General features: G+C 43.9%; 1 protein-coding gene across 3 annotated transcripts in view; it reads right to left on the bottom strand.

The window, feature by feature from the left end:
• Positions 1-1022: 1022 nt before the first annotated feature.
• SKA2 (spindle and kinetochore associated complex subunit 2) overlaps positions 1023-19884 on the bottom strand; it is a 20741-nt gene continuing 1879 nt past the window's right edge. For 2 of the 3 annotated variants that reach the window (XM_015424167.1, XM_015424169.1), the window contains 4 exons: positions 9444-9533; positions 6506-6682; positions 5360-5446; positions 1023-1966 (listed from right to left, as the gene is read on the bottom strand). In XM_015424167.1, coding sequence (XP_015279653.1) covers positions 1937-1966; positions 5360-5446; positions 6506-6682; positions 9444-9533 — 384 coding nt within the window. In that variant the 3' untranslated portion in view covers positions 1023-1936. Of the gene's footprint in view, positions 1967-5359; positions 5447-6505; positions 6683-9443; positions 9534-19478; positions 19548-19884 lie in introns of those variants that run through there. The other variant, XM_015424168.1, reaches the window with a different exon arrangement.

Below are 19884 nucleotides of genomic sequence, written 5' to 3'. Positions count from 1 at the left end.
CACAAATCTCTGGTCCCCTTCCTGCTGGGCATGTGGGACTTATTCTTCCATGCTCATCTAACAGCAAAAAAGGGATTTTTGTAATCCCTGGAGTAATAGACCCAGATTACACTGGAATTCTTCAAGTTCAATTATGGACTAATCTTCCTCAGACCTTCCCAGAAGGTACTTCTCCTGCACAACTCCTCTGCACTCATTTCTCTACTGACCTAAGTTTTTATTATTATTATTAGCTTTCATTACTGCAAAGCATCTAGCAGATCTTATTACAGACTGTCAATTTTCTTTTAGGCCAATGCTGTATTAATCAACTTCCAACTATTCATACTGACCTTCAACTCTTCCGTCTTTCCAACCCCACAGATGCCTACTAGCTGTTTAGCTGTAAGAGCCTGAACTTCTTGTGGAATGGGTTTTTGTTTGTTTCCTTGTTTGTTTTTCTTTCACTCCCATAGTCCTCATCAAAATATTCTTGAGGTGCCTGTGATCTCATTAATATTGCTCTACCCTTATCACAGCTAGAGATTCCACGTGGAATCCTCCCTGCCAAATCCAGCTGGCTTAAGACCCTCGGTTTTCTCTCTTTTCACTGCTTTAAACGCTCACAGCCTCTGTCAGCTGCCCCCCCCTTTTCAGCTTCCCACAGTGCTCCACCCTCCAGCCCATATCTTCTCTTCATATACATTTATCTCTATTCTATTAACCTTTTAATTTTCGATAATTATCAAAGCAACGCAAACTGTCCTTTACATCCCAATATTTCTCTAAGTATTCTTTAAGGTCTTTCCAGTCTGAAATAATTCTTCTGCCTCCAAGTTTTAAGTTTCCTTGTCATTTTGTCCATTTCAACCATAAAAAGTAGTTTTTTTATCCATTCTCCAACTTCTAAAACTTTATCCTGTTTCCAGTATTGAGCATATGTCACTAAACTGCCTTTTGTAATCAGTTGGCAACCCCTTCAAGAGTTAGCTAAGCCAAAATGCATTTTCCACTTTTTTATGGATGTTACATTTTCTGGTGTACTGTGCGACTGAACAACAATAACAATATCTACCTTTAACTCAAGCTACAACTGGAGACCACAAGTTTTGAAAAGTCATAATCATGTCATTTTTATTTGAGTTCATAAGCTCTGGCTTTGATTATACTAACAGAAGCAGCCCAAATTCATGTGTGTTTTGAATGAGCCACTGTGAAAAGAGAGCCTTTTTAAAAAAATGCTTGCTGTTATATTTTGATGCGAAGGGAAGCTTTGTTTTAGGACACGTCCCATCTTGTCATTTGTGAGAGTGTGTAATGTTTATAGTGTATGCCCTAAATTTTATTATTTAAAAAAAGACATGGGCAAGGCAGCCCATGAGTATTTTGGCTGAATAAGTGCAATTCACCAAGTGCAATTCTTGTGTTGTTTCCATTCAAGACAACTGTGGGTTTATTGCATTTTAGAAAGAGGGCCACTTAGGATCTGTGACACTGAGAAGCAAAACCAGGATCCAACAGACACAGTAGCCAATCTCCAAGTTACTTCTAGCAGTCAGGTAGAAGATCCTACCACAGAGATAGCAGTTCAAAAAAGAGCTCAAAGCCCATTTTGTTTTATTTAATCTATTCAATATTTAGTTTGCAAGTAGTATCTATGCATGCATATTGTAGTTCACACCATCATGATGCAGCCTAAAGCCACTATTTGCAAATATCCATAGGACAACAGCTTCCAGAACAAAACACCACCATTTTGACAGTTAACCAATTTTCAGAATGTTACACAATATCATGATTACAGGCATACATCAACTTACACCTCAGCAATCTTGGTTACCTGCAAACAGTTTAGGAACTATGTATAAAAGAACTGGATACCAAAGCTGAGCAGTTGCAAATTTTAAAGAACCACAATCTTGTCTAGCCACTTAAACTTGGGCAAGTTCTTCTGGAATCAATGGATCTGGTGTTCTTTTGGACAATTCTGAGGGAGGAAAATTAAGTTGAAATATATTAGGAACTCAATATACTTTCCCCCTCTAAAAAAATACACCCTGCACTTTAAAGAAGTTGCTCTAAAGCCTCAGGAGCTTAGAATTTGATCTTTATGTCATATTTCTGTCAGACTTGTTTAATCTTTGCAAAAATATCATCTATTCTACAATATGACTATTTTAAAAAAACAATGAGTGCTCATATATGAAATAGCCAACACAGATCAAAGCACTTTAGACAGGGGATAGGATCCACAAAGCCTCTTACACAAATAGAAGACACTTTAGTGGGAGGGCTTCAACCTTTTCTAACCATAAGCTGTGTCTTCACCACTTCCCCATTTCACATTCCAAGCTGTTCTGTGGGATCCCTAATCTTCAGGAACAGCTGGTGGAGGAGCTGCAAGAAGGCTAATGTGAAAGTTCTGTTTTGCAGACTCTACTCCACTTGCACTTCTGTAATTCCAAGCTATGCCTTTCATCTCATATTCCTCTAGGTATGGTCTATGAACTCCATGCACACAAAGAAGCAGCACAAAATGTGTATTTCCTTACTTTTTAATTAAAAAAAAATATATATAAACATTTGCAACCACCAGCATAGAAAGATCTCCCAGATTTCAGGCATAGAGAAGTGGTTGCTTTCCTCTGCCCCTTTTCACTATTGGAGGAAGAGAAGCAGGTTGCTTACCTGTCACTGGTGTTCTTTGAGTAGTCTTCAATTTGGGCCATTCCAGATCTAGGCATTTAGGCACAAGCTTTCTCCCTTTTTTGAAACCACACGGCCAATGCACATCCTCCAAGGGGGAGGAGTCACCACAGCCAAATTTTAAGCATCAGTTGTGGGAAAGGGTAGGCTGGGACACTACAAAGATCACCACTCAGAACACCAGCATCAGGCAAGCAACTTGTTTTTCTTCTGATCAATGAGGGGGAAAAATTAGCAAGTTGATTAGCTGGAGGCAGGGACAGGTGCAGCACAGCATGTAACACTGCTCTCTGTCAAAGGAAGCATCTGTTCACGGTCCAACATCTAAGACGTTAAAGGAATCCAAGCAGCTGCTCTGCAGCATTCCTCAAGAGGGATGCCTTTACTGAAATGCTGAGGACATGGTCAACTTGAGCATTCTTAGACAGCCCCAGGAAACAACTTACAGTCTACCTTTGTCCTTGGCTGAGATCTGTATAGGTGGGGGGGGGGGTTAACTGGGCCCTCGAGAAGCTTCTTCACTATAGGCTGAAGGTATATAGGGTTTACAGCTGCTTAAGTGGCACCTTCAAGGAAGAGAACAGCAAATCTAAAGAGTTTAATGCAAAGCAGATACTCCAGGATAGAAATCCCAGAACTAAGAATCTTGGAAAACCAAGACTGATGAATTATCCCACCTTGGGCAATTCTGTTTACCACCTTAGTGATCAGAGTGTTTGAAGTGGGGTGATGCAAGAGAGCTGGTGGTTCCTATAGAGCTGGAAGGCATTGGCCCTATGCCTGTTCTAATTGTGGCACTTTGTGTTGGCAGAAGAAGCCAATGTGCAGCCTTTTGGAGTGCCCCGGAAGGAGAAGCTTGGTCCCTGAGCACCATTTACCCAAATACAAAGGCTAGATAAACAAAGGGACAACAGCTGTTGTTGTAGTGGAGTGCCGTGATAAACTGTACAGTTCAGGTGGAATGTGGGCAAGACTTCTCTCCGCTATCTGTCAATTGCTAGACTGCTACAGGATAATGTGCAAGTGATGAAGAGAAGGGCGGCATACTCTCCTAAAGAGCCACACATCTCCGAAAGGAAAGAGCGCCACCCCTCAATGACAGATGTGCTGCATCAGCTACCACACACTCAAAGACTGGGGATGGTGGCAAGGCCAAGGGTATTGGCAGGGTACAACTCCCCCAGCAGAACGCTTAACTTTACTACCTTGTGGCCAAGCTAAGATATGAAAATAGGTGCTTGAGTTGAACAGAATGAGCCAGGAAGTGTAGACAGTAAAAACATCCTGAACTTCCTGGGGCAGATGAAGGTGCTGAGACCCTGGAAGCTGAATATGAGGCAAAGTCTGCCACCTTTCTTTCCAGCAGTGAAACTGGTATTGCTTCTATTGTCTCTTTGCTCAGAGGAAAGTCTTACCTCCCACAGCACAGTGGAACTGGGGGGGGGGGATATGGCTAAGTACTCTAGAAGGGGCGAAGCAAGATATTGTGCACTGGTAACAGCCTCCCACGCTGGCAGATATTACCAAAGGTTGGGGCAGGACAGAGAGGGTGTCCCTGATAAAGTATGAACACTGGGATGTCAACAGGGAGGGCAATTTACAGGATGCTGCTGCAGATACCAAATAACTTGTGTGGAGTCAGAATGCCATGGCGAGAGCCTCTAGCCTGCTGCTTCTGCCACTGAACCTCATAAGTCAGGTCCAACATTTATGAGCCTGTGGGCACCTCTGGAATGCTGACATAGGGTTGATGCCGAACTTAGTGCGGACACCCAGATCAGCATAGCCCGCTGCAGCCCAACCACAAAATGACTATTGCAGAAGGCAGAGCCACGCCTACAGGGGAAGCCCAAGTACAGGGGAGAAGAGAGATAAATGTAATATACTGGGAAAGAACAGTGAGAGAACAAAAATGCCAAGGTGGCAGATGCCACTGAAACACTGTTATTTTAATATCCGGCAATCGGAAGCCCAGCTGGGCAGGAGCCCTATGTAGCTCCACCCACTACCTAACACTTGGTGGGTGGGCACCACGTTGGGATCCCTGACATATGGGGTTGTGGAGAGGTTGACAGACTGTGCTTTGATTGCATTCACACTGATCAAGCAGATGCTTGCTCAAAATGTGACAAAGGAGATTTCTAGACATTATGACTGCCCTAGAATAGTAAGCAATGGAGGCAGCCAGAGGGGAAATTTACCTGGGTTCGATCCCAAGCAGTACCTGGGAACTGGTGCAGAAGGTAAAGGTGGCTGAACCAGTAGGGAGGAGTGAATTAGATATACAGTGCTGCCAAGTTGCTTAATTAACATGAGCTGCAGAATCTTTCTTTTCAAGGTACAGAATCTTCTGCATGGAATCCACACAGTGCTGAGCACCATGTCTATTCATGAGCAACACTGACACAAGAAGGCGCACCAAGAAGTACTGGCACACACCATAAGCAACATATTGATAGCTGTGGCCAGTCACCACTCCTTTATGCATGTGCATCCTTCCCTTCAACACATTACAGGGCTCACCCACAAAAATACAGCAGACAAACTGGCAGCTGTCTTTTTATCAGATGAAGGCCTTGGCAGTTGGCTTTACAGAACGTGGTCAGGATCCTATACGGAGCACCTTGAGAAAGAAAGAAGCCACGCAAAAGCCAAGTGCTCAGGTCCCAATTACCTGCTTTCCTGGAGCATCTGTCTTTTGGAGGGCATGGCACCTTATCTGCTGTATTGCAAGCTGCTGCTCTTCAGACAGAGGCAAGGTCTAAGGATAAAAGAATTCAGGTTATTAAGCAAGTCTCCTGCAGTTCCTGAGGCACAAAATGTGTTTCATGTCCAAATTCTTTGCATTCAACAGAGACAGTCATTTTTAGTAAGCTTTTTCCAGAGAAATCTATCAACTTGGGAATCCCAGAGCAACCACCCTGGAACACTCACACTTTGCAAAAGATTCTAGACTATTGCTGGAGTGCACAGTACAGTTTGTCCTGGTGCTGGCCCAGCCTGACACTGCCCAACACGGACTGGGCCCAGGAAAATGCTTAGTGTTCCCCTGAAGTTTCAGACTGTAGTAACAAGAAGCAAACAGACTTTTCTGAAGCTTGCCTACCTTTACTGGTAATCATACAGAGAACTCTGTAAAAATTTTATGGAAGGAACATTAGAAGTCCCAGGTGTGTTATGTTACCAGGGCTGCCAAGTTTCATCACTGCTGCTGTGATGGAAATCCAACCGTCAGCAGGGGGGGGGGCGCTACAAAACCCAGGGCCCCCTATCTTCCATCACTGCTGCCGCCATTAGAAGACATTTAACAGACAGCAGTTTCAGAAGGGAAAAAAATGCAGCTCTCACATCTCCCATATGAAGAGTCTTAGATTTGCTATGATTTTATTGTTTGCTCTTAACTCTATTGTATTGTGATTTTTAAAAACTGCCTGTTAACGGCTTTGAGTTGAATTTTCTGGCGATTCAGTACAGAAATTCCACAGATAAATTGATCAGGCCATCTGTAGCAGGCCAGGAGACAGCCAGGTGTTCCTCCATCATACCCAGATCCCATCTGGTATTTTTGGCAACTGTGTGACAGAGCGTTGGATTGGAAGGCCCATTAGTCTGATCCAACACTGGCTTCTCTTATGTTCTTATGTTCACAGAGAGCCCTTATGCCTCCACCAATCACTGAAGGGGCCACCGTGGCTAGATCCAGCTGCAGCCGAGAATCCCCTCCCCCAAGGAACATTTGTTTTTTATATTGGTTTTGGGATTCCTGTAAGCTGCACAGGATCAATAGATACAAGAAAGGAAATACACCAGAAAGCATCACCTCAATCCCAGCATGCTGCTGTATCTTCTGAACCAGCATAAGTGTTTTATTGAGGGTAGCATTGATAGAACGCATTGACTCTTGCTGCTCGGCAGAAATCCTGTCAAGCCTATCGCACAACATTTTGTAACGTGACTTCATGACCGATAGCTGCTGTATGAGAGCCAGAGGATTTTCCTGGTATAGGAGCAAGAAAAATGTTTGAGAGGATAAAATTTCTGTTCCGTTTTGCCAAACGCACACCCCTAGTAGTGATGGCCCCAGCTGTAGGTACTTCAAAAGGTGAGCAGAAGGATTCATGGAGGATAGTTTTTTCAGTGGCTTCTAGCCATGATGGCTAAAGGAGACCTGCACATTCAGAGGCAGTAAATCTCTGAATACCAGTAACCAGGAGGCCTCAGTCTCTGAGCCCTGTTGTTGGACCTCCAAATGAGCTGACTGGCCGCTGTGTGAGACAAGATGCTGGACTGCATGGAACATTTGTCTGATCCAGCAGGGCTCTTATGTTCTTAGAGCTAGTTCCCCACACACACACAACATTTACCATAAATTTTAAATGTAGAATTATTTAGTATTACTTTGGGAGGCTTGGCTTGCATCCAACCAAACTTCCTCTAAAGTACACTTATTAACAGAGGATTTTTCTAGGTCTATGCAAAGTTCGCCAAAGCTCCCTGTAAGAAATGGAAGACTATTTCTTAGCTGAAACGCTAAATAGCAGAGTTGGAGGTCCAGAGCTCCCATTTGTCCTCTATCAAGAGGGTGTCTAAAGCTGTGATAAAATACTGCCATTTTGCAATATTTTTTTAAAGTAGTGTCAATGGGATGTTTAGAAAAAGACATGAGCTGCAATCTTCAGGACATTTTCCTGAGAATATACCCCATTGATTAACACGGAACTTACTTCTGGGTAGACCTACTTAGGATTGCTGTCAAAGCATCACTGGTAGAACCAACATTGTATAGATTCTGTTAAGTCAGGAGAATTAATCTTACTCCAAAGTCTTTCTTTTAATTGAGATTTCAGGTATTTTTATTAGTTTTCATTAGAACATTCAGATTTGTAAATACAGACTCCTAAATATTTTCATATATTAGTAACCCATTTGTATTTTGTTGTGTTCATACCTTTGCTTCCAGTTAGCCTGCTGATCAGAATTTCTACTTTCATTAAGTATACCAGGAACCTAGAAACTTCTCTACATTCCTATAATAAATTCTGAATTGCTGTCAACAAGATCGCAGGTTCTGTTAAGTATAAAACTATCATCAAGCTAGTTTTATGGCATAACTTTTTACTTTATTTCTGACTGCTTTGGCAAAGACCTCAACAGAAAGGGTTAAGAACTGGAAACAAAAAGCACCCTGTTTTGTCATCTGTCGTCCCCCCCCCCCCCGCCACTGATATTGATCAAAATTGCTTACTTGCCAATGAACATGAAGTTCCTCATATAAAGCCTCAGTTATTCAAATGAACTCTAGGCCAAATTTCATCTATTTAAGAGTGAATACTTTTTCCCCAGGCAGTTGAATATAGTGTAATGATAAAATTGACAAAGGAGTGTTGGAATATTTATAGTACTACATGATACCTAAAGTTCTTTGTACGTTATTAGCACTGCTTCAATGAGGCATAAATCTTTTTTGCATCACAGAGGATCAAAACTTTTGCTAGTAAAAGCACTAAAGCATGTGGTTATCACCACATCCCACGTTCTTTTGGCCATTCTGAGCCTAGTGCTGATCAGTTTCATCGGGTAACCCAGAGTTGCAGTCAGGAAAAGCTCTCTGCATTTGTACTTCTATAGACATCACATCCACTCCTCAGTAATCTTTTGGCTAAGGTGGCAGACATTCTGCAGCTACTGCAGAATGCAGTGGCACGTATGCTGATGGTGATGCCTGTGCAGGCTCGCAACTGTGCTGGCTGCTGATAGAGTACTGGATCCAGTTCAAGGTTCTGATGTTCAAAGCCCTATATGGCCAGGGACCTGCATATCTTCGGGATCGCCTCTCTTCCATATGTGCCCCGCAGAGCATTGCACTCAATCGACCAACATTTACTGGCTGTCCCCAGCCCCAAGGAAGTCTGACTAGCCTCAACCAGGGCCAGGGCCTTTTCTGTCCTGGCCCCAGCCTGGTAGAACAAGCTCCCGCTCGAGATCAGGGCCTATCCGGGATTTATTACAATTCCACAGGGCATGTAAAACGGAGCTGTTCCACTGAGCTTTTGGTTGAGGCAGTGGACATCCAAAACCCATCTTTGGCCTCCCCTACTGAAATCACTGACTGATCAACCTGAACTTAGCATAGCAATATGAACCTTGATTGCTGTTTTTACTACTGTTTAAATGACTGTTTTAATTTTTTAAACTATTGTTGTTGAGATTTTGTAACTTTGTAACCTGCCCTGAGCCCCTCCACAGGGAGGGCGGGATAAAAATCTAAATAAATAAATAAATAGTGTATCCCCCACAAAAAACTAAATGGCTGGGAACCAACTGCTGCATCTAAGATCAGTACAACCTAGTGTCCAAGTCTGCCAATCCATCTCTTACAAACAGACCTGCCCGCTGAAACCTGTTCTCATACAGATCATGTTTTCTAAATCAAGGCATTCATCTTTCAAACAAACATGTTTAACCCAAGCTGGTCCACAAAGCTATGGAGGTTGCTATTTTGTGCAATAGCCAAGGTCTTTTATGAAAAGTCGGCCGCCTCAGTCACCAATTCCGAGGATTCTTTAGGAGAAGAAATGAAGGTTAAACTGACTTAAGTGGAACCTGCACACCTCTTCAGGTCAGCAGAAACATGACCTTTCTTGCCAAGTTGCTTAAGATGCAAAAAATATGAGCGATAATTACCCCAGCTGAAGTATTTCAAAGCCAATGCAAATTCTTAGTACAGTTAACCAAAGTTTCAAGTCTGAGAACAGTACCTCTTGAGATAGTTCACCAGGGATTCCTTTCATTGTTTCAAACTCCAACATGCTCTGAATGCTGTCCAGATCAGATTCGGCCACCTGGAACTAGAACACCCAGAATGATCAATCAAATCCCACTCTGTAAATTTAAAACGAGGGCTGCTACTGCATATCCCCACGCAACTCTGCAGCATCAGGAAGAAGAGCAGTTCATGTAATCATGTATATAATGGATGTGTGAGTATACAAAACACACAGTACAAACTGCAGGAAGAGCCTGCAAGCAACAACATGGCCTGTTATAAGACGCTGCTGGAACGATCCAGAAAAATGAGATCAACAGCTTGAGAATCAAAGATATATTAGGGATCAGGGAACTGGATATTGGCTGTGAGGCTTTTGAGAGCTATTTTGCAGATAAAGTTTTGTCGCTCCACCACAACTTTCCTGCCACATTTGACAGTGAGCGAACTCAAGGCTCCATGCGCGTCTTCTGGTCCCATTCTGGATTATTTCAGTCCACTCAGCCTAGAGGAAGTTGAGATTGATCTCAACTGTACGCCCAACCACGTGCAGCCTGGACTCGTGCCCCTCGTGGCTAATTAAAGCTGCCCACGAGAGGTTTCGAGGTGACCTTAGGGACATTATCAACAAGTCCCTCTCCAGGGGGCTGTTCCCAGGGGCTCTCAAGGAAGCAATGATCCGCCCTCTCCTAAAAAAACCATCCTCAGATCCGGCCGAATTGGCAAACTATCGGCCAGTATCCAGTTTGCCCTATTTGGGCAAATTAATAGAGGGCAGTGGTGATACAGTTGCAGAGCTTTATGGATGACACTTCCATGCTAGATCCCTTCCAGTCTGGCTTCCGCCCAGGACATGGGACAGAGACAGCACTGGTCGCCCTCACAGATGACCTACGGAGGCACCTGGATCGCGGCAGGATGGCGGTGCTGCTGCTGTTAGACCTGTTGCCGGCGTCAACCACCAGTTGCTCACCCACCGCCTCGCTGAGATGGGGATTCAGGGGCTCGCCTTGCAATGGCTTGTCTTTCTCCAAGGTCGAGGACAAAGGGTGGCTCTTGGGGAGCAGCTGTCCCGAAGGCACCCACTAATCCGTGGAGTGCCTCAAGGGGCGGTGCTCTCACCAATGATATTTAACATCTACATGCGCCCCCTTGCCCAGATTGCTTGGAGGCATGGGCTAGGCGGGTGTCACCAATACGCGGATGACACCTAGCTCTATCTGTTGTTCGGCAGTCAGTCTGACTCTACTTCGGAAGGTCTGGACCAGGCGTTACAGGACGTGGCTGGATGGCTTAGGCTGAGCCGACTGAAATTGAATCCGATGAAGACGGAGGTTCTGTGCCTGAATTGGAGCGGCTCGGGGGTAGGGACCCCACTACCGGCCTTCGATGGGGCACAATTGGTGCCAGCGCCAAGGTCAGAAGCTTGGGAGTGCTCCTGGATGCTTCCTTGACAATGGAGGCCCAGGTAGCAGCAGCTGCCAAAGCAGCCTTTTACCATCTTCGGCTGATTAGGCAGTTGGTTCCCTTCCTCGAACACAAAGATCTGGATTCAGTGATCCACGCTATGGACACCTTGAGGCTGGACTACTGCAATGCTCTCTACATGGGGCTGCCCTTGGTGCAACTCCGGAAGCTGCAGCTGGTGCAAAATGCAGCGCCCAGGCTGTTGATGGGTCTCCCTAGGCGGGATCACATCCAGCATGTGCTAAAGTCACTGCACTGGTTGCCAACAGCATTCCAGAGTCGCTTCAAGGTGCTGGTTTGGACCTTTAAAGCCCTTTATGGTCAGGGGCCTGCCTACCTGAGGGACCGCCTTTCCCCACATGTTCCCCACAGAGTACTGCGATCAGGAACACAAAATCACCTGGCCTTCCCTGGTCCTAAGGACGCCAGGCTGACATCGACCAGGACCAGGGCATTTTCCTTGGTGGCACCGACTTACTGGAGTGAGCTTCCTGGTGAGATCAGGGCCCTGCGGGACCTCCATTAGTTCTGCAGGGCCGTGAAGATGGAGCTTTTCTGCCAGGCATTCCAGTAAGAGCAGCACCTATCGGCCAAGCCTGTGCCAATCTGCCAGCTGAAGCTATCCTAAGTGGCTGCATTGTGGAACATGTCTCAAATGCACTTTATTGTATTGTATTGTATTGTACAAATGGTTTTATAATGTTTATGTATTTTACTCCGAATTGTATATTGTTTTATTGGTTTTATGTAAGCTGTCCTGAGCCTGCTTTGGCAGAGAGAGCAGGGTAAAAGTTAAATAAATAAATATTTGAAAGGGGATCCTGTCTTTAGTTGGCAAAAATCCTACTGGCATGCAGTAGTCCACATGTAAGAAGGCTTGCTGGGTCCGCTAAATACCCTGCCACCAAGTATGTATGCTCTGAACACCTGTTTTAGCGTTTCCCCAGGTCGGATAGCCAATGCACACAACCTTTGCAAATTAAAACTGGAGGCGCAATCTTATGCCTATAAAAGTTTACTCCCAGAATGAGAAAGATCTTCTGTCCCTGTATCTGTTCATGAAGTTGCTGTTTTAGGTGTTCAACCTATCTGGAAGGAGAAAAGCCCAGAAAAATGATTTTTGCAGACTTGCAGATAGTAGACTCCTCCATGTAACTATGCCCTCATTCAATCAATCCAGGCTCCATACTGGAATAGAGTATATCAGGTACCACTGCATCATTCAGAGATGCAACAGGAGGCACAAAAGAGGCAGCTACCAGGTTAGGGGTCTTAGGTTCATGCAAGTTTTAAAACGGGGTCTATTCTAGTAATTTAACTTTCATAACACTCATAAAACTCTAGCAAACCCTGGCAACATTGTCTGGGAAACACTGCTGTACCTTCCGTTACCAATTCCCGTTTAATCACTGCCCTCATTTTGGCATGTTGACAATTTGGGGTCACCTTTTAAAAATATGTGCCTTTGAATTTCCATTCTTCAAAAATGCCTTGTTGGATCAGACCAGTGAGCTGTCTAATCCAACATCCTGCTTCACGTAGTGGCCAACCAGTTGCCCTGGAGGGCCAACAAACACACCACAGAGGCCAAGACCTCCCCCGATTTGTCTCTTAGCACTGATATGGAAGAATGTTAGACCACCTCTAAATGTGGATAGTTACATAGCCATGACGGTCTGCAGCAGAAGAGCAAAGTTAGAGTCCAGTGGCACCTTAAAGACGGACAAGACTTCCAGGCTATGACTGTTCGAGAGTTGAAGCTCCCTTCATCAGATACCAAGAAGGGAGATTTGACTCTCAGAAGCTAACAGCCTGGAAATCTTGTCAGTCTTTAAGGTGCGACGGGACTCAAATCTTGCTCTTCTAAATGTGGAGGCTTCATCCTGCTGAGTCCACAGAATTTAAACTCAGCTGGGGTAAGGAAACAGGAAAATGCCCCTTCTGGGCATAGGACTCCATGCCATGCGCAGCCTGCCACTGGGATCAGGCAACAATCCCTGATCCAAGAATATGACTGACAGACGTACACAAGAAGGGATGTGCAGATGCATCATGAGTGGGGAGAGCCCATGACAGAAACTGACATTTTCTAAGCAAAATGTTTAAGGTGGCCTTCCTCTTTTGAAGGAGCAGTCATTCTTTGGCTATAATGGTGTTGTTGTTGTTTTTTTTGAATGACCAATTTTAAACTTTCTTCAGTATAGCAAAAAGGCATCTAGGAGAGCTTGAAGCCGTATCTGTGGTATAAGGAAGATCCAGCAACTGGATTTTTGATCTGTCAGTAGCCCCTGGTTACTTTGAGGTCAGTCAGATCTGTTGTCCTCTGTCAAGTCTGTGAATGTTGTAACAGTATCAGGATACTAATGGATTTCTTTTTTTCTTTTACTGTTGAAAAGCAGGTATTTCTTGAATACATAACCATACAAAGTTCAAAACTAGCTACTTGTTTCTGAGTCAACATCTGTTTTTGGCGTAGTCACATAACTACTTTAAACACCTAGACGACTGGGGATAAATGATAAGGAATACTGCAGTTTCAGGTACCACCCTCAACCTCTTTGAGGGGGCTGGGGCGGGGCCGGACAGACCCTGTCCTAGCCTTAGTGCTTCCTTGTTGTTGGTTGCAAAGCCTGGCTGTCTTAAATGGCTCCAGACAGCAGGAGGATACAGCTCCTATATGTTTGTTCCTGCTCTTTTAACAGGTTCCCTTGCTTCCCTTTGCCCACCACTGACTGAGGGGAAAAATGGAGACAAGCTTGTAACAGCTTTTGGGTAGAAAAGGGTGGACAAGAGGAGCTGTGACAGAATAGAACAGGAAGTATAGTGGCCCTGTGGCTCCATTCTCCTTGTCTACCTTGCTTCTGCCTCAGGCTGTATAAAGCAGGTCACAGGTGAAGAATTGGTTACTTTAAGTAGCACTGGGTTCGTGGCAGTTGCCTAACGCTGCTCTGTCTAATGCACCCCTAAGTCAGAGCAGTGTCAAAGGTGTACATCTTCTCTGACCCCTACTAGACCTATTGAATATTCATCAATCAAAAATATTTGCTCGCTGGTTAAAAGAAGCAGAACCACTTGTTAAATTGCAAGCAATAGATCCCTTGGTTCAATGTTACATGACAATTTTAATATTGTTGGTATTGGTATGTAATGCTAAGTCTGAACATGTGCAGTGTGTAACTGGGAAGTGTGTGGTGTGTAATGATGGAATCTGACTGCAGTTTGGGCCACAAAACGCAGTGCTGCTTGGAGAATCCAGCGGCCCCTGGGGATGAAGAAGGTACTGCACGTATGTGTTACATGCTGTCAAGTTGCTTCTGATGTAAGGCGACCCCATGAATCATTGTAGCTAGGAAGTAACTGTACTAGGGGTGTGCATTCGGCTATAGCCAAACCGAAAAAATACCTGAAAAATACCTTGTCGCTATTTTTTGGGTATCACATAAGCCGAATACAGATCAGAGATCTGTAGACAGACAGACAACCTTTATTAGCATATCAGAGATAAAAGTACATTAAAATTTATGATTCGGCTACCAGTATAGCTGAACCCGAAAAAGCCATAATTATCCGGCTTTTTTTCAGGTTCATTTTGCCCCGAGTGAAATTGACAGGAAAATCCCTAACATGTCTCCTTTCCCTCTGGTGGTATAAATGGGACTTGAAAATATTTGGGAATACCGAATATAGCCCCAATCCGAATACCTTACTGGTATTTTACTGGGGAAATTTGGCATCTACCGATATTTTGGGGGTCTGATTGACCCGAAGCCAAAAAATACCAGGATTTTTTTTTGCACACCCCTAAACTGTACCCTGCCCTAAGTGCTGCTCTTTCTGCAAAGATAATCCTTGCAGTGCTTTTGCAACTTGGGTGGTAATGCGGCTGCTCCCGGCACTCCTTACAACACTTTGAGGAGCCAGTTAAAGTTAATTAAGTAATACTTCTGACACCTTGCTCCCTAATGGCATATCAGTGAGGTTGCAGATTTGATTATCCATTCATTAAATGGTGATGAACTGGTTCGAGAGCATTTTTTAACTAGTGGATGAACCTGTAATATAACAGGGAGGGATAGTGGGAAACCTGAAATGATGGCAGTCTGGCAGCTCATCAGCATCCTCCCATGTGCGTGCACAGCTTGCATAAATAAAAATCATGGATGTGTTTTACGGGAGCTGAACTTTTTCCCGAGGAGAGGGCAACTGCTGGAAGTGACTCTTCCTTCAAATCCTTCCTCATAATCCACCTTTTAAAATACACCTTCAGGGAAGCTCAGTCTGGCTTACGTTGCCTTTGCATGAACGCAGTCAGAGCAGCAGTGCTGATTCAATATGTACCTTGCTTTCTTGACCTCTCCAGGCCTTCCAGGGGGCTGGCTGTTTGGTTCATGACAATTTTGTTACTGAGGCAAAAGCATTGTGTAGCAGGGTGTGTCTTGTAAATGAAAAGGTGCTTTCTTTCTCAGAGTTCTTCGAATCTAGGCATTGTGCAGAGAAATCAGATTTAAGGTGCTGTCTGCAAGACTTGTAATCGACTGAGACGAATGGGGGGGCAAATAAGACAGGAAATGTGTTTCAAAGGCTAAGTGAGTGGGTCTTCAGGAAAGATGTTGCTGAATGTTGAACACTTTGATTCTTTTTCTATTTACAGAAGACAACCCAGAACCAAAAGCAAAGCTTTCACTACCAATCAACTGATCGAGATTTTAGTTGAATTTAGTTAATTTAGGGACCAATAATGGCTGTGCTTAGGTCAAATCTGTCCAACACTGCCCCACCTACCATGTGTCTACTCAAGAGCACACCTAGACAAGAGACCCCGGGGGCAGAGTTTATGTGCAATGACCACTTATCAGCTGCCACATCTGTTTCAAGAACATGGTATTTAGTTCACTACAGTTATCAACTTAACAGTGCAATCTTAAAACACTTTCCCAGGAGTGAGCCCCACTGAATAGACAGGAGCAGAATTCTGAAAAGACCTGCTTAGGATTCCTCGCTACAGCTTGTCATTCTCATAACTGGCGCAAGGCAAGGAAGACTCTCCCAGCCCCCTCCGCGGATAGATCCACTCGCATGAACTCTGAAGTAGCAGATGGAAGCCAGAAGGGAGTTGCTGCAGGTTCTGCTTCCAGGTGCTTTGACAATACTATTGCACTGCTAGCTGGAAGGAACAGTAGTGCAATGAAGTCAGAGCGCTCGTCAGCAGAGAGATACTTCTGGAGAGGTTGGTACCAGGACTCTGCTGCTTAAAACACAAGAGGGACCATCAACTGTGGTATGAACAAGAAAGAAGCTTCAGTCAGTAGGTTCAAAACACCCCTCAAAAAAAGAAAAACCAGATGTTTCTATTTTTAAACCCAAGTGCCTGGGGGGGGGGGGAACCCATGCAGATCAGATACCCATGCCTCTTTCCACCAGGCCATTTGAAACTCCTCCACACGCTACTCCACAGGGCCCCCCAGTATGGCGCTTATGGGTACCATAGCACCTGCTGAAACATTTCTTGGAGCCCACCAAGTGTTTTTAGAAAGTGGCTGGGCCCAGGTGGGCTTATGACTGGCTGTGCAGGGAACCTTGTTTCAGCACCCCCACACTACTGGTCTTATTCTCACCCTTTACCAGGGTACTTTTTAAGTTTCCCTCTTCTCCCTTGCGCTTGGGTTTCCAGTGTGCGGCTCCACCTCCTATGGCGCTCATTTTGCAGCTGCACCCAGCACCCAATGTCAGAATTCCAAAGGAACCCACAGGCTGAAAAAGGTTGGGGGGCCCTGCCATATTGCATTACTCTTAAAACTGCATTGACCTGCAAAACTGGCTTAGTTTAGGCCTGGCTCTAAAGTCCACCTCAGCCAGAGTCGAGTGGTCTAGCTCAAAGGCATTTCCTTTAACAGAAGGCTACTTTGGAGACTAGGAGAAGCCCGTTCCTGACCGTAGATTCCTCTTTGGCATTGCTGTGCACAAGCTGCAGGCAAGCTAGCACAGCGTGCAGGCACAGAGTGAAAGCGCACATTTTTGGGTGTATCATGTACCCACTTGTTAGGCCTGTAAACAGCCACCCACCTACTCACCAGGAGCAAGCAAAAATGACCTGCAAGTCAACAGGCTGAGAAACTTTTACCGACTGGAAGAGTGGATTCTCCTTTATGTTTCTGAAGTGCTAATGTGAGAGCTTGCATCCAAACGAGTAACAAATCTGAAGGCTGGCAACTCGTGGGACTATTTGCCAGACTTGCTGTACATGCATCAGGATGCCCACAACTGTTGGGCATAGCGCTCATCAGCCCGATGCAAGTTGATATGTGCCCACTCTAGCAATGAGAAGGCTGGGGGGCGGGGGCTAGAAACATTCAGGAAAAAATGAAGATTTTCAGGTTTTCCAACAGAAAATACATGGGGTTTTTTTTGGCGAGGACTAAACAAAATTCCTATGAAATACTTTCTGTTTTGGAATGAATAAAATTCTTTTTAGGAATAGGCACTACACACTGTAAATGTGCAGCATAAAAATTTTATGCAAGATGATATACGGAATGATATAGTGATATCTTATATAGATGATAACAAATATATAACATATTTCCAAGGGTATGTTTACTGTTTATACATGAATAATTTGGGCAAAAATTAATATGCCTTAATGTGTTTAGTGATAACCCATTATTAAAGAGTTCAGTGTTAGAAAGTTTAACTTGATAGCTACAAAATTCCAGTAGTCCCATTACTACTGGACAAGACTGTTTCTCTTTATATTTTTTTAACTGCAAAATCTGTTTACTCATTTCAACTGTTACTTCTTCATATCTCTCTGCTGGCAAGAATTAAGATATACCTACTTAGGTGGCACAGGGAGTAGAACATGGCAGCTCTCGCCCTAATACTGGGTATAAATTGCAATTCTGCTTGTAGAAAAGAATTTGTACTTTTAAATTCTGAAGATAATAATTCTGAAAATGATAATTTATAGTTTTATCTGATTTTGCATGCTAATTAATTAATGTATGATACATTTTATGTTCCTAAAGCAGTAGAAACTTTGGGCTTCATAGGAAAATAAGTATTGTGTACATCTCACCCAGATATATAAAGCATTCCATACCCCTGTTCGAGACATTAACACATCTCTAACAGACACACAACAGTAAAATAGCATACTTCCTTTCCAGTTGTATTTTAGCTGACTGGGCAAGGCCATCCGGAACAATGCAGTGAGGCGAACAGCATTGCTGGCCAATGCCCTTTTAACATTGCACTGCTTTTTGTGCAGGTTTGCTAGTAGTACAACACAAAAAGGGCAGTGGACAGACGCTTCTCGCCATCCAGAAGGCAGCAGAACTAAAACACCTCAGAAGAATATTCTTGGGGTCAATCCCTTCCCCACCCTCCAGAAGAAAAGCAGATAATTCCAAAGCTCAGAAGAATGTCATATGAAGGCTTGCAAAATGTTCAAAGAATAGGAAGAAACCCAACAAAGATGCCATTTATATACAGAGTAGGATCTAATTTCAGGACTCCGATATTTGGGGGGGAGGGGGCTAAAGAGTCCCAGTGCTTAATTTAACACACACATCCACATAAGAGCCATCTGCAAGACACTAACTTTAAAAGCAGAAGAACTGAGGGCTGTGAACCAGCAGGCCAACTCCTCCAGTAGTAATCTCAAGCCAAGATCTTCTGCTTAGGGTGTCTCATGGCCCAGACGCTGCATAGATGAAAACCAGCAATTCTCTTTACACTTCCCTAAGAAGGACACCACATAAGAGACTCCAAAACTGGAAGCAACATGTAATATTCAGAAGCCCATTTCATGTTTTATTACGGTTTCATGGTACCAAAATCTGGAGCAATTCCAGACCAGATTTTACTTATGGCTCAAGATAAATTGGCCGGGCAAACTGCCATGAAGGACTTGCTCAGAAAAAGCTGTATTACTTTGTTAGGTCTTGTGTTCTTTTCATTCTTTAATCTGAATAATGTTATAGTATGTTTTAACACCCTCAGCATATTACTAAGTAACTACAGCATCTTACATAGCAGTTCTGAACTCCTGAAAAGGATTCCAAGCCCAAGGCTGCTTGGTCTCCTTATGTCACTGAACAGCGAAAGCAACATTTGAGATGATTCCATGGAATGACAGTTCCACATCTCTTGCAGCTTCATGGGCATGGGGGATCCTGAGAGACATCGGGACCCTGTTTGGGGATATGATTTAGGGGCAATGCTCCCTCTAAGCTGTGCAGTCTTGTGAGCAAAAATTCTACTGTGTGAGTTACTGGCATTAAAGTTTGTGAGCAAGCAATTTGGCTACTGCATAAATTAGTTTGCTCTGAAGCCACCCTTCCTGTGTTAAGACAAAAATGTGTGAGCTGGAGGCTAAAAAACTGTGAGCTAACTCACACTAACTCAGCTTAGAGGGAACACTGCTTAGGGGACCCGCTGTCCCACAGATTAAGACTATTGTGACAACTGGAATATGATATGTTACTTAGACCTAAATTTAAAAAAAAAAACTTAGGCTGGAAAAATTTAAAGCAAGTTATATCAAGAAAGCATTGTTTACCTTTTGGCACAAACCTGCATACATAAGAAATCTATCTACTTCTTCCAGAACTAGGAAGTTCGAAAAAAGCAAATAGGAATTTCTTCAGATGCAAACATTTTGCAGGCGCCTAAATGAGAGGAAAACATGAAGAATCAGTATGCCAAGGTAAGGCCTCATGTATATAAACTAATTAATACACGTTATGAACTATTAAAGCCTGTGAACAGTGTCAATGATCCTGATCACTACAGAAAGTGACCTTGCCAACTGAAGTAAATGCATTGGTTCAGGTATTCTCCAAATGCATCCTCCGTACACAGGAAGTAAACAGAGCAGGCCAGCAGCATATAACTGATTTACCCTGAACTGGTCCAAACTAGTTCTCCCTCATTTTTGCTTAATTCAATACCAGCATGGAATGGAC

The sequence above is a fragment of the Gekko japonicus genome, unplaced genomic scaffold (genome assembly GCF_001447785.1).
Source record: "Gekko japonicus isolate JY-2015 unplaced genomic scaffold, Gekko_japonicus_V1.1 scaffold1359, whole genome shotgun sequence".
NCBI classification, from domain to species: Eukaryota; Metazoa; Chordata; class Lepidosauria; order Squamata; family Gekkonidae; genus Gekko; species Gekko japonicus.
Note: the sequence above shows the minus strand (reverse complement) of the source record. Positions and strands in the feature narration are given on the sequence as shown.